The sequence below is a fragment of the Garra rufa genome, chromosome 1 (assembly GCF_049309525.1).
Source record: "Garra rufa chromosome 1, GarRuf1.0, whole genome shotgun sequence".
Lineage (NCBI taxonomy): Eukaryota > Metazoa > Chordata > Actinopteri > Cypriniformes > Cyprinidae > Garra > Garra rufa.
Window position 1 is genome coordinate 23141955 of NC_133361.1, and position 15265 is coordinate 23157219.

Sequence of the window (15265 nt, forward strand, 5' to 3'; positions counted from 1 at the left end):
TACTAAATAAGTATTCATTTCTATAATTTATTTCCACCAAAAAGAAAAAATATATATATTTACTGACTCGAAACTTTTGAATGGGACAGTGTATAATGTTACAAAAGCTTTTTATTTCAGGTAAATGTTGATCTTAGGATCTTTCTATTCTTCAAAGAATCCTGAAAAATATGTACTCCGCTGTTTAAAAATGGATAATAATAGTAATAATAAAAAATGTTTCTTGAAGAGCAAATCAGCATGTTAGAATAACTTCTTAGGGATCATGTGACACTGAAGACTGGAGTAATGATGCTGAAACTTTAGCTTTGATGACAGGAATTAATTGCATTTTAAAATTATTCAAATATTTTAAATAGTACACATATTTCAAAATTGTACTGTCTCTGCTGTACTTCGGATCAAGTAAATGCAGGCTTGGTGAGTAGAAGAGACTTCTTACTGTTCAAAAACTTTTGACTGGTAGTGTACACTCTGCTTTGACACCTTTCACACATGAACTTCAGAAAGTACGAATATTAAATGATTGAATTGATCTGAATGGATTTAATAAACCCCTGAACTCTTCTAATAATGTTATAGTCAGAGTTTTATATATTACGTAAACATCTATGATTGGTGTGCTTCCAATATTGAGCACATAAAAAGCCAAGAATGACATGACATTCTTTTTTTTATTCAGGAAATCACACTGATCGGAGGGCACTTCTTTATTTGATTGTACGTGAGAGTATTTTGATTGGTGGTACGTGTGAGGTCACAAACGTACCCGAGCCAGGAAATTCCAAACATTCAAAGTTCATGTCCCAGCTCGTTGAACTGAACAGAGTTCACACTGGCACATAGAGCTCTGACATGCACTCTTCCTTCCCTCCACATCAATGGTGGAGTGCTGCAGTGTGTGTGTGTTGGGATATTCTGGCCCCTCTGTACCTCACAATCACTCAAACAAGCACACAGAAAAGCTGTTCAGGCCTCAGAATAGCTGTGTGCCATTTTTATTACAACTGTTGCTCTGAAAGACTGTAAGCCTCCAGATCGAATGCTGATCTCAGTGCTGTGGTCGCTCTTATTTTAGTCTAGGTAAATACAGAGGCTTTGAGATATTAAAAAAACCCTCTTTAATAGGCCTTTTTGTTTTGCTGGATGGCATCAGTTTCAGAGAAGCACACAGGCAAATTTCTGCCAAAAAACTTACCACAAATGGTAATTCAGTGGTACTAAATGATCACCATGTTCTTTTGCCATGGTAGTTATTTGATTTAGATTTGGTTTGATTTTTAGTGTGCTATGCGCCATGATTGTCACTAAATGATTACCATATCCATGTACCATTATATTTTTAGTATATTAGCTCAAGTTTAATCATCCAACTAAACTAAAGTATAATTATACCATTATTTTATTTAGTTTTATTTTATTTTATTTACTTGAGTGTGTTTTGTGTAAGCTGGAGCTAGTTTAAGTATAATGCAAGGCTACTAAATGATTACCATATTTATGTGCTATTTTATTTATTTTATTTTATTTTAATTTGGTGTAATTTAAGCATGATTTAATTATAATTAATACAGTATAATAATACCATATTAATTTTATTTTATTTTACCTTTTATTTTACTTGAATTAATTTTAATGAATTTTACTTGAATTAATTTTGTGATTTAAGCATGATTTAATTATAATTCATACAGTATAATTATACCATTATATATATTATATTATTTTGTTTAATTTTGTGAGTTTGTGTGATTAAGCAAGAGTTAATTATAATTATTATTTTTTTTTTTTATAGCTTATTTAGTTTTGTGTGTTGTGCTCTTTTTTTATTTAGTGTGATTATGGTTGTGGTAATTATTAAGTAATGTCTTGAATATTCTTTGCTTTGAATTTGTTCTAATGTGTCTTCATTTCTCATTTCCAGTAGAGGAAGCGGTGCCCGCCATGTGCAAGACACGGACAGTGATCTACGAGATCCCCCGCAGTCAAGTGGATCCCACCGCTGCAAACTTCCTAATATGGCCTCCGTGTGTGGAGGTGAAACGCTGTACAGGCTGCTGCAACACCGGCAACATGCGCTGTCACCCCTCCAAAAAACAGCACCGTACTGTCAAGGTAAAAAGCAAAGCATCAACAGTCCTGTAAAGCCATTTAAATATGGGGAAGATGATGTTGATTTTAGATATCAGGGCCACACTCACTCCAAAGCCACACCTATACCAAGCCACGCCCCTGTTGTAAATAGTAATAATATTTCACATTAAATTCAGTTTTACTGTATTTTTAATCAAATAATAAATGCAGTCTTTGTGAATATAAAATCTTACCAACTACAAACTTTTTCAGTGGTAGTGTGTATATATTTACTTATATGAGCATTTTTTATTTGTTTATTCATTTATTCATATACTGCAATCTTCTGAATGGGCGCTCAGTTGATTGTATAGCTCTATCCATTTTTCCGCATAAAATGAATACAGATGTTAGTCTTGTATGTTTTTTTTTCTCCAGCTCTGAGCACAGTGATGGGACGAGAATATATTATGTGTGTTTCTTTCCAGCTATGGTGGTATATATTTGAGCAAATACTCTTAAGATATGTATTTACCCTTCCCTCACTTTTTCCTTCTCATCCTAAAAAAGGAGCAGGTCTGCACAAGCTACTGCTGTTCAGAGCTACGATATAAAAAAGACAAACTGTAAATAGGCCTCGCTGCTCAGGGTGTGTGTGTGTGTGTGTGTGTGTGTGTGTGTGTGTGTGTGTGTGTGTGTGTGTGTGTGTGTGTGTGTGCTTGGCCACATTTCTGCTGTACTTTGGTTCATTGCAGTGATAAGCTCGTTTCAAAGGAGACACTGTTGGGTGTAGAACATAACACCAGATAATGAGTCTATCAACACTTACCAGAATTAAACTTCACCTAGCCTGTCTGTCTATATGTTTGTCTGTCTGTCTGCATGTTTGTCTGTCTATCTATATGTCTGTCTGTCTGTCTGTCTGTCTGTCTGTCTTCCAGTTCAGTTCAAGTAGCTTTATTGGCATGACATTTGTTACAGTATTGCCAAAGCATTTTATATACAGAGTATAATAACATCAAGTTAATAAAACAGACAATAAATTTGAGAAAATATATTAAATTAAATACAATAAATAAACATAAAAACAGCAGACAGTATTTCTAAGATTGATTATAATAATGACAAATACATAGTGAACAATATTTGAAATTAAATATAAATAATTAACCATTTCGTATGGTGTGTATAGTATATACATATTTTGCAGCTAGTTTGACTGTCACATCATGCTCTCCGAGTATATAATGTAATTTCTCTGAGTCATTTAGAGACAAAAATGAACAATTCAATGCTTCAAATTGTGGAAAGAAGATTTGCCTTGTAGTGGTGTATTTGGGGCAGACAAGAAGAAAGTGTTTCTCATCCTCTATTTGACTCAAGTTACAGTGTTTACACATTCGCTGTTCTCTAGGAATCCATGTTTTTTTGTGTCTTCCTTTTTCTATTTCTAAATCATGGTCACTGAGTCGATATTTTGTAAGAATTTGCCTTTCTTTGATGTGTTTAATTGATAAGTAATCTGCCAATTTGGTGGTTCTGTTTAGGGCCGAATAACACCGGAGTTTGGTTTGGAGATTAAATTCATTTTTTAATTTTTCATCATAATTATACTTTAGATCTTTGTCAATTTCTTTACGGATGTTAGGGTTGTGGTTGGAGTCAGACTCAGCTTGAGTTTTATTTATTAGTTGGAGGACGAGTGTATTTAGAGGATGAGACACTGTGGGGGATTCATTGGCAAGAAGGGCTTTATATTGAAGAGATTTGGTGTCAGATTGAGTCAGGTGATGTCTGTCTGTCTGTCTGTCTACTGTCTGACTATCTGTCTGTCTGTCTCTATATGTCTGTCTGTCTGTCTGTCTGTCTGTCTCTATATGTCTGTCTGTCTGTCTGTATTTCTCTCTGTATTCCTGTCAATCTGTCTACCTATCTGTCTGACCTACTCTCCGTCTATCTATCTATCTATCTATCTGTCTGTCTGTCTGTCTGTCTGTCTGTCTGTCTGTCTGTCTGTCTGTCTGTCTGTCTGTCTGTCTGCCTGCCTGCCTGCCTGCCTGCCTGCCTGCCTGCCTGCCTGCCTGCCTGCCTGCCTGCCTGCCTGCCTGCCTGCCTATATATCTGTCTACTGTCTGACTATCTGTCTGTCTGTCTGTATGTATTTCTCTCTGTATTCCTGTCAATCTGTCTACCTATCTGTCTGACCTACTCACCATCTATCTGTCTGGCTGTCTGTCTGTCTGTCTTTCTCAGCTGCATGTTCTTCCCTTGCAATCCATTTTTCTTTTTTCATATTTTCTCTGGCATTTAGCCTGACTTTCTCTCTCTCTCTAGCTGTTATGTAAAGTGTAACAGGAGTTGATAGCTGTTCTATCTTCTTGTTACCAGCACAGCATATTCCTCTAATGGATTCTGTTCACTTCTTTCACCTAAAGTTGCTTTAAGGCACGTCATTTCACTCATCGGCCGTTCTTATCATGCTAGCACAGCTCCGGCTCTTGAGTTGAGACTGAAAACTCCCAACCTATTGGCTGTTTCAGCAACAAATCAGCAATAAAACATGACATAAATGTGGCTGCCTTAGATCAAATCAGGCTACAAAATTGACATTTTCATGTTAGGTTCAAAGCATACACATGCTTCTGTAAAAAAGACATTTGGCTCGTTTAAGTGAAATCAAGATTTCCATTCCTACAGGCAACATAACGAGTGATGCATTTTCTCCTGTTCATTTCTCTTCTGTACAGTCTCTGTTTGACCTCATTTCCCCCCTCTTGCTATCGTCCTGGTGTACAGTACTAATGGTTTTCCCAGAACTGCTGTGTTGCAGTTTGTGTCTATTAGCCTTGCTAAAACACACACACACTCACATGCAAATATCATCACACAGTACTACAACAACAGGTGCTGCAGTAAAGTACTGGGGGAGGGGAGAAGAGTTGGACCCCAGACAGAATAAACCTCATTTTACAGTGAGGAGACTCGGATCAAACCTGCAACATGAGAGAAAGGCATTTAAACATCTGTCAACAGCAGAAAGCTGAAGAGGGTTGCTAGTTTTTAGTTTTTAAGTTATGCATTCAAAGTCAGTGGGTTCCAATATTGTTTTGATAGTTTATTTCTCTATTCTTTTAATTCTTTTCTTAAAGTCACTTGATATGGAGGTGTCGTATCACTCTATCTATGAATCAGTGTACCTGAGCCCAACCAGAGGAAAACTTTTCCTTAGTATCAACCAAGTGTGCCGTAAAAGTCCTGGAAAGTGAAGCCAAAAGATTTACTGGCTGCAGTAAAGGTCATAAATCCCGCTCTCTCCATGTAATCTAATGGAACGTGAGCCAAACTAAATAATCGAATTACACTTCAAATTATTTTTTTCAAAGATGGTTTCCATCATGTGAGGTAGTTCTTATAATGCTGATTCATGTTCAGGCGTTTTTCTAATAAGTTCGTTTTTAGGTAGTTATTTAATGCTATAAAAACGGGGTGTGGTGTCATGATTGTGATCTTGCGATTGGGTCTGCGGGTGTTGGTGCGGGATTTTGATACCGCAGCTCCGCCTCACGACACTACTGCGCAGAATCTGGCTCGAAATGAGTCTCTACTGCGCAGAATCTGGCTCCAAATGATGTAATTTCCCCCAAGATGGCAGCGGCCATATTGAGTTGTATTGGCTTCACTTTTCTATATGGAATGAAGCGGAGACGCGTCGTCCATCTTTTTTTTACAGTCTATGGTATCAACAATGAACAAGGACGCGGTGGTTTCCTTGAAGAAGGAAAATCTAGATAGGCAGCTGAGAGGGTGTGAGTGCTGTTTATTTTATTTTCATCACTGGTTAATCTGACTGCTAAAGTTACTAAATCCAGCACACCGCTGTTCTTTCCTAATGAAGAGACTAAGTGAGGATATTCCTGATTTGGAATGTTTGCGGTGAGTGTAAGAATACAGAATGTGATGTGGTTTAAAAGGCAAGTGTTTATGTGTTTGGATGAGCCAGATTTGGATTCCTCCTTTAGAGGTCGGTATGAAGGGAAATCATACATGGTTTATACTGGCACTGGAAGCATGAGGTGTGTTGTGAGTGTTGATTTTGGGTATTAAAGAGCCTCAAATGGCCCAGGTTAGTAAGGATACGGGCCCCATCTCTGACGTAAACGCTGAGGAAACACAAATAGTGCTAAATCGAATGAGCATGGTATTAATATAGAATATACAGCAGAATATTCCAAAAGAGCCTGTTGTATTGGAGTGGAAAGCCTGATGTTGCTGACAAAAATTTTACATAGCTCTGTGTTCAGAGATTCATTTACAGTAAGCTCATGTTAATCCATAAATTGACAAAAGAATTCAGTCTTTGATTTAGACTTCAGAATTTCACTCAAATTTAAAATGATTGAATGAATGAATGACAAATATATGTTAGTCAAAAATTACTTGAAAAGCAAGAAAAATTTAATCCTGAACTCTCTCCAGCTTCTTTCATGTTTGTTTTTCTTTGCATGTGTTGAGCTGTAATTGCTGTCGTATCTATAATTCTGTGTTCTTTCCATCTTTTCACTCTCGGCTTTTCTGCTGGTGTTTAGGGATGTTTTTTAAAGGGCTATGACAGGAAGTGCACAGATTAGATCACCTTTTCTCCTTATCTTCGTGAATGTGTCGGTGCCAGTGTGTGTGTTTTACAGCAGAGATTTCGCCCATACTCTTTCTGTAACTCTAAACATGCAGGTCATGAGATAAAAGTTTCCCTTGTTTGCCCCCCTCCCGGCATCCCTTGTTCCTGTTCAGGCCTCTCTTTGTCACTCACTCAATAAGAACGCTTGCTCCCCACACCCCTCTTTCTTTTTGGGTCGCCCCACCAGTCGCCTGCCTGCCATTGGAGAGCCCCCGCTCTTTACGCAGCTCTCGGTTTCGCTTTATCCGCAGCGTTTTGTCGTCAGATTTAGCCACTGACAGATGTGCGGCAAAACTGCCTGTCCCTTGGCTACGTGTCCAGTTCCCTTTGTTCCCATGCTAATTACCCATGATGCACCTCTCCCGATGCCCGTTCTTTCTCTCACCCTTTCTTTATCGACCTTTCTTGTGGGGAAATCCCAATGCCAATTATCCAGACCCCGGACAATAGTCCTCACAGAGTGCAGGGCGAGTCAGAGGGGGTTGGGGTTGCTGGAGCCAGGGCTGGATCAGATGTCACACCATTAGTGCGCTGCGCTGGGATTTCGCAGGGCTTTCATTGCGGCGTAAAGCACAGTAGTTTATAAATAGAGCTTGGAAGGGCCTCCTGAGAAACTTGGGGCTTTTTATTAAGCGCATTCGAGTATGTGGGCGAGCGCATGTGTGAACCTCAAACTTGAAACCAAGATGGTAAAAACAATGATAAATTGAATCTGAATGGAAATATTGGGGCAGGGGAAGCAAAGGATGGTGCAGGGACTCTTTTTTTCAAATTATGACCCTTTGCTGAACCCCTTACCCAACCCCCGACCAGTTCTCAAGCCCCTCAGAGTCTGTCTCACCCTTCATCCTCAGTCGCAGAACATTCTTACACGCCACGGGCTGTTTTAGACTTGGCTCTGTAAATATAACCAAGCACAAGAATGTCCAAGAGGAGGGAGAGGTGGGCAGCAGACAGAGAGAAAGCGGTATAACCGGGTGGACAGAGCCACTGTTTCACTATCTCTCGCTCCCTACCTTCATTTTGACATTTCTCTATAGGTTTGTGGGAGTTGCCAAGTGTTGCATCATTTGTTCCATAATGTTAAACCAATTGCACTTGCACGGTAGACTGACTTTTTATTTGCACTCTGTGAGTCATGCACTGAGTTTAGTGATTGTGTTCGAAGCCAGAAAAATACTCAATGGAAGCACACCAATGCATACTTGAATGCTTGGCCAATCCATTGCAAATGCACAGTCCCAATGTGTACACTCAAACCATGGTGGTTCGATCGCTTTCTACGTCATTCATGATGGAGCAAGTGGAGTACCATTCCTTACCGCACTACAAAACCTCTTTAGTAGACCATAAAACCAGCTTCTACTAAATTAAGCACATATTTCCTTGCTAAAAAGACCAATCAAGGGGACGTTTGCATAGAACACATTTAAAAACGTGAGATGTGGGCAGTGGAATGGGGAAAAAGTCTCGATAATTTTTTTTCCATATTTGAACTTCTTTGAACTTGAGACGTGACTGCAATGGTCAGAATCATTTGTCTAGCACAGTAGTTTCCAACCACGGTCCTGGAGCCTTAATCAAACTCACCTGGTTCAACTCATCAGCTCATTAGTACAGACTCCGAGACCAGACAAGATTTGTGGGGGGATTGGTCCAGGAACGTCATTGGGAACTACTGCCTTAGACCAGCATTGATTTCCAATGAGCAGAACAGGTCTAATAATATTCCCACCTAGCATACAGCCAAGCGCACAACAGTGAGAAGAAATAGAACCCTAAGCATTAAAATTAGCACAACAAAAGACATGAGTTGACCCCTGTGTAAGGCTGAGTGGTTATTTTGAGTTTTGTGTGCTGCAGTGGGGCGTTAACTGTGGAACATGTAACTGTTTTGGGCGTATTGCCCAGGAATTGTTCGACAAATTTTTCCACTGTTGCCTGCGACCATTTGGCAGAGTTTGGAGATAACTGAGCAAGTAGTGCCCTAGCTGTTATAACTCTATGGTGTCTTCCTGTACACTACACCAACACACTAAAAAAAATAATTCATCGTTAACCAAACCTGGTCTTTCTCTCTTCCTCCAGGTGGCGAAGGTAGAGTTTGCATCGCGTAAGAAAGCGAAATTGAAGGAGGTGCTCGTCCGGTTAGAGGATCATTTGGAATGTGTGTGCACATCACAGCATCACGTGATCGAGCACGCAGAAGCAGACACAGGTATATTTGTCACGAAAATGCACACATACACTGAATGTTTGGCCTGATCTTGAATGATTATTTGGCTATGGATTGTGCACTGAGCGGCCTGTGGCATTGTGCTGTCACCGCAGGCAAACACACCTGTGGGTCAGTCTGCTATTGCCAAACATCAATGCTTGTGTGAGCTTGCGTTTTACTGTGCTGGGCAATGATGCAATTGAATGGATAAGAAAGACCACAGGTGTGTGTGTGTGTGTGTGTGTGTGTGTGTGTGTGTGTGTGTGTGTGTGTGTGTGTGTGTGTGTGTGTGTGTGTGTGTGAATGCTGAAACACGTAGAAGTGTGTCTGAAGGTTCTTCAGGTTCAACAGGTTTCTGCTCTTGTGTGCGAAAACCTTGTGCCGAGATAAAAGGGTTGGAATCTCATGAGGCTCAAATATTTATGAAGTGCAATTACAGTCTGTTTTACACCTCCCCGAGGCCATAAATTCTTTCTTTTTATTCCTTCTTGCGTTCTTCTTCTTTCTTTCTTGCTTTTCTTTTTTCTATTCAACCACATTGTGCCCATCATCTCCTTGCACCTTTCCCCAAACTTGTGTTTCCAGGCCCACGCACAGTTAAAAAAGGTAAAAAACGGAAACACAGAAAGCAAGCAGTGGCAGCACAGATCAACAAGGATATTCAATAAAAGGCAAACATTTCCTAACACTCAGCGGACCAAAATATCCTCCAGGTAGGACCGCTGTGGACAGAACTGCTGCCACTTCGCAACCAATCTTTGGCATGAACCAATCAGGAGAAAGAGCGAGATATTTAATCAGAGTCACGCAACACTGAGCGAAAGAGACGTTTGCACTGTGCTGTGTTTCGCTTTGCTGCATGGGTCACGGGATTGTCTGTTTGATGCAACTTATTTCATGAAATCAAACTGTGTTCATTATGTATATAATTTAGCTCTGTTCCAAAACCAAGTGCACTGCTTTGCTGTCTACACCAGGGCTGTGGAAATTTGGTCTTGGAGGGTCACTGTCCTGCAGAGTTTAGCTCCAAGCCTATTTAAACTTGTTCAGGTCTGTTTGATTAGGTTTAGAGCTAAACTCTCCAGGACAGTGGCCCTCTAGGACCAAAGTTACCCAGCCATGGTCTATATCCCATCTAGGCAGCTACCATCTAAGGTAGGGATGGGCAACTTCGGTCCTGGAGGGCCACTGTCCTGCAGAGCATAGCTTAAACCCTAATCAAACACACCTGTCTATAGCTTTGGAGTGATCTTAAAGACATTGATTAGCTTATTCAGGTGTGATTTTGATTAGGGTTGGACCTAAATTTTGCAGGACAGTGACCTTCCAGGACCGAAGTTACCCAGCCCCAGAAACTCTTCAGGATAGCCCCCTGTTCTACAGCCTATCTAGGCATCTCCCTTCTAAGACTGGGTTTCTCAACTCTGGCCCTCAAGGTCCACTTTCCTGGAAAGTTTAGCTCCAACCCTAATCTTGGGTTTGGAACAAGGTCTTCAGAAACACTAGAAAGTTACAGGCAGGTGAGTTTGATCAAGGTTGTTGCTACACTCTACAGTAGAGTGGACCTGGAAGGCATATGTATTAAGCTCCAGTCCTGGAGGGCCACTGTCCTGCAGAGTTTAACTCCACTCAGCTCCAATACATTTGCCTGGAAGTTTCTAGTGAGTCTGAAGAACTTGATTAGCTGTTTCAGGTGTGTTTGATTACAGTTGGAGCTAAACTCTGCATGACAGTGGCTCTCCAGGACTGAAGTTGCCCAGTCCTAGACTACAGGTTAACTAAGTAGCTACCTTCTAAGGCTGGGTATCTCAGCTCTGGCCCACGAGGTCTACTTTCCTGGAGAGTTTGGCTCCAACCCTAATCAAACGCTCCTGAACGAAGTCTTCAGTATCACTAGAAAGTTACAGGCAGCTAAGTTTGATTATAGTTGCAGCTAAACTCTGTAGGAAAGTGTACCTGGAGACGGAGTTGTATCAAACTTTAATCCTGGTGGGATAGTGTCCTGCAACGTTTAACTCCAGCCAGCTTCAATACACTTGCCTGGAATTTTCTAGTCAGTCTGAAGACATTGATTAGCTTGTTCAGGTGTGTTTGATTGGGATTGGAGCTAAACTCTGAAGGACTCTTCCTTCTAAGACTGGGTTTCTAAGCTCTGGCCTTTGAGGTCCACTTTCCTGGATAATTTAGCTCCAACCCTAATCAAATGCTCCTGAACAAGGTCTTCAGGATCACTAGAAAGTTACAGGCAGGTGAGTTTGATCCAGGTTGTAGATAATCGCTGCAGGAAAGTGGACCTGGAGGGCCAGAATTGAGAACTTCTGTTCTAAGGCATATGTATCAAGCTGTCCTGCAGAGTTAAACTTAAACCAGCTCCAATACACTTGCCTGGAAGTTTCTAGTAAGTGTGAAGACTTTGATTAGCTTGTTCAGGTGTGTTTAATTACGGTTGGACCTAAATTCTGCAGGACAGTGACCCTCCAGGACCAAAGTTACCCAGCCTGGGTCTACAGCCTGCCAAGGCAGCTCCCTTCTAAGACTGGGTTTCTCAACTCTAGCCTTTGAGGTCCACTTTCCTGGAGAGTTTAGCTCCAATCCTATTCAAACACTCCTGAACAATATCTTCAGAATCACTAGAAGGTTACAGGCAGGCAAGTTGGATTAAGCTTGCAGCTAAACTGGAAGTTTCTACTGAGTCTGAAGACCTTGATTAGCTGGTTCAGATGTGTTTAATTAGGGGTGGCGCCAAACTCTGAAGGACAGTGCTCCCCCAGGAACTAAATTTGACAACCCTGTTCTAAGGCAACATTAAACTAAAATGGAAGTTGACTGGTTTGGAAAGTTTTTTATGAACAGCAACTCTTCACCCCACTAAGAGACTAGACTGCAATTTTTTTTCCCAATATGTTTTTTTTTTTTTTAGATATCTTAAAATGCTTGGCAGCTCGAAAGGTTTTGGAACAGGGCTTGTGTGTTTGCCATAATTTTGAATGTTTGTGTATGAAAATGTGTGGATTGATGGACTGGTGAACTTGATCACAAATAGGGTTGGGAATCGAAAATCGATTCCGATTCTGGAATCGGATACTTAAGATAAAGAATCGGATACTTGTTATAATATTAAAATTTCGATTCCTCGTTTCGATTCCTGGTTGCATTTTTTCCATCTAGTGATCTGCCAGGACCTTCCGCACGTGCAATCTGCCAGGACTTTAAGTGGTAATGTAAGCATCAGTCGAAAAGATGGATCACGGTAAGCGTTTAAAAGTGTGTCTACGCTTTGTAAAAACCGAAGACAAATCTACCGCTGCACGCAAACTTCATCTTAGAGATCTGCAAGGGACGGATTTTAGTCCTGCGCCCGCCCACTCCAAAAGGAATATATGTTATTTCGTCCCGCAAAAGCCCACATAAAAGTCACTTATACCCCCGCGGGAAGACAGGTATCTACTTTATCTCTTGGCTGCATGAAACAAACCCTCCCGGCAATGTAAAGGCAAAGATGACCAGAGTAATAGTAACGAACTCGCGCATGCCTAATGTATTCATTCTTGTATATCGGAGTCGTACATTAGGCACGCATAAGTCCGCTGTTGATTCACAAACTATTCATGCTTTCGGTGCTCTGATCCATAGTATTTTTGCGTGAAATTTCAAAATATTTGCATAGTTTTCAAAATGAATGTCCTGTGAGTTTTTTATAATGAATGCTTACCCATAGAGGTGGATCTTGTAAGGGTCAGTGGTGTTTAAGCACATATGAGCACCAGCATAAACAGATTTACAATGTATTTACTGTATTTTTCATTTATATGTTTATTTTATAATAAATACAAACAGTAGATATTCAGTCACTTAAGAAAGAGTACTCTGAAGTTGTGAAGAATGTCTGAATTAAATAATTTAGGTGCTTTAAATCTGTATATGTGTATTCATGTTAAAAAGTTAGAGCAGAGGATTTTCTTTTAAATTCAAAAGTATAGCTTTAATTTAAAGTTTGTTTGATTTTTTTTTTTTATAACATGCAGGAGAAAAATAAAAAGGCAAAACTAACGTTTAGGTTAATAAAAAAAGTTAAAAAATAAACACCTTTAGAGGAAATGTCAGGCATAGGGGGGCCTTGCAAAACTGACCCGAGAAGAAGGGGGCCCTGATATAAAAAAGGTTGAGAACCCCTGTAATAAAATAATATGTTGCAAGCTAGCACTGAAAATAAACATGTTTAATATATTAATGTTTGACTTTTGTGTTTGTTGTTGTTTTTTTTTTACTAAATTGGAATCGAAACTGGGAATCGAAAAGAATCGGAATCGATAAGTGGAATCGGAATCGGAATCGAAATCGATAAAATTCAAACGATACCCACCCCTAATCACAAAGATTATTCCTTTCACATTCCTTCTTAAATGTGCACAGACTGTCCAATAATACACATTAAAATCACTGCGTAGTGGATATGTGTCACTCAAACACAAACCGCATGTCTTACTAAAGGAAAAAGTCACAATTAGATCACTTCAAATCTGATTCCACAAAAACGTGACTGCTTGTTAACCGCTGTTTTGTTTTCTTTCTCTCCCTCCAGTGGACATGAGGTGAAACCACATCAAGCGAGGGATTGAAGGACAACAGTGGCTACGTAATGCTCCAGCAGCACTGGGACTTTGACCTCTGAACTCTGACCCTACTGACCCCATTGCTGTTCAAAAAAAGATACTGTATCCAGAGGAACATTAAACACAAACACAACACCAAAGGTGCTTTCTACGTACTCTGTCAAACACTGAAGACAAACAAGATTGGTATTCAGTTAATTATTAAGTGGTCAAACACTGGGCGGAAACGAAACTGAAAAGGACGATGTTTGTGTCGATTCTCTGTTGTTTATGTATACGACTCTCGTAAAGGTCAAGGATGAGGAGAAAGTCTTTTGGAGAACACTAAGTTTGTAGAGACCATGAACTTCACATTGAGTTTGGATCCACTCAAACAGGATGCCCGTGAAGGATGGACTAACCGACGGACTCCAGTCATTCTAAAAGAGGACGAACATATTAAAGGACGTGCTGTCATATAAGCTTGCTGAAACGGAAGACGCAATTTTCTCTTGTTCTCTGCCTTAGTCCTCTTGGGTCCAGAACATTTAAACTGCAATTTCCAATGTGCCTCTAGAAAGTTTTGTCCTTCCGAAGAGTCCGTGAACAAAGACTTACAGAAGGCAGTGTAATGCAGTCATTATGCCAGAATAAAGTATTTATGTATGCGATCTCTCTCTTTCTCACACTCTCCGTTTCTCAGTCCAATGTAAGAAGAGCTCATCTTCATTGATCTGGAAGTATTATCAGTAACGCTTCAGTTCATTCTTGCTTATATTTTACAGCTTGTCTCAAAACTAGGTTTTTGTCCTGGAAATATGTGTCATAGCACATCTAAGAGACACTTGTGGAAAGATGCTTTATTTTTGTTAAAAATATATTTATAATGCTATGTAGAATCAAGCAGGAAGTATGTTTATGTATTGTGTTTTCTGTTTTTGTGGTGTAATGGTTGTATGATGGGACAAGATGACCCATTGAGAGTAAATGCTATACAGTATCAACAGGTTAGCAATCACACAAGCATCATAAGTCATAAGATGATGGTTCATAATTTGCTTCTTTACTCACCGTAACATAATATTTAATGCTAACATACAAAGAGAGACAAAGATCATTCAAATAGTCAATAAACACTTACCTTAGGTATGAAGCTTTGTAATAAATAAAGATATCAAAACAAATAAAGAGTACATTTTTATCATATTCACACACGGAAGACATCAGAAATTTTAGATCCTGTTCTTTCTTTCTTCAGTCAAAGTGAACATTCCAGGACTTTTCTCCATATAGTGGACTTCAATGGGAGCCAGTGGGTTGAAGGTCCAAATTGCAGTTTCAGTGCAGCTTTTGACTAAAGAAAGAAAGACATAGACATCTTGGATGACATGAAGGAAGAGTAAATTATCAGGAAATTTTCTAAAATTCTTAAACTGGGGAAAAGATTATATACTGTTGAAGAAAAACCTGATTGCCACATTTAGATGTTTTTAATAGAAATCTTTGTTGTGCATGTAAACAAACACAATGTTTCTAGGGCGGCAAAATGTTAGATGGTGTTTAACGGGACCTTCTGCGCAATCAGCAGTCTAAACGACGAGTTTGTGCATTGAAATCTCTGAGGGCTGTATTTATGACATTTACAGTCTGTTGCAAAAGTGCTCAAGCAAGAGCTTTCATGTTGTTCCAGGCCGGTTGTTGACTCTG

General features: G+C 39.8%; 1 protein-coding gene across 3 annotated transcripts in view; it reads left to right on the forward strand.

Annotated features, from left to right (window-relative positions):
• pdgfab (platelet-derived growth factor alpha polypeptide b) overlaps positions 1 to 14732 on the forward strand; it is a 32630-nt gene extending 17898 nt beyond the window's left edge. For 2 of the 3 annotated variants that reach the window (XM_073849128.1, XM_073849119.1), the window contains exons 4-7: positions 1925 to 2115; positions 8837 to 8966; positions 9552 to 9679; positions 13549 to 14732. In XM_073849128.1, coding sequence (XP_073705229.1) covers positions 1925 to 2115; positions 8837 to 8966; positions 9552 to 9634 — 404 coding nt within the window. In that variant the 3' untranslated portion in view covers positions 9635 to 9679; positions 13549 to 14732. The remainder of the gene's footprint in view (positions 1 to 1924; positions 2116 to 8836; positions 8967 to 9551; positions 9680 to 13548) is intronic. The other variant, XM_073849139.1, reaches the window with a different exon arrangement.
• Positions 14733 to 15265: the final 533 nt, after the last annotated feature.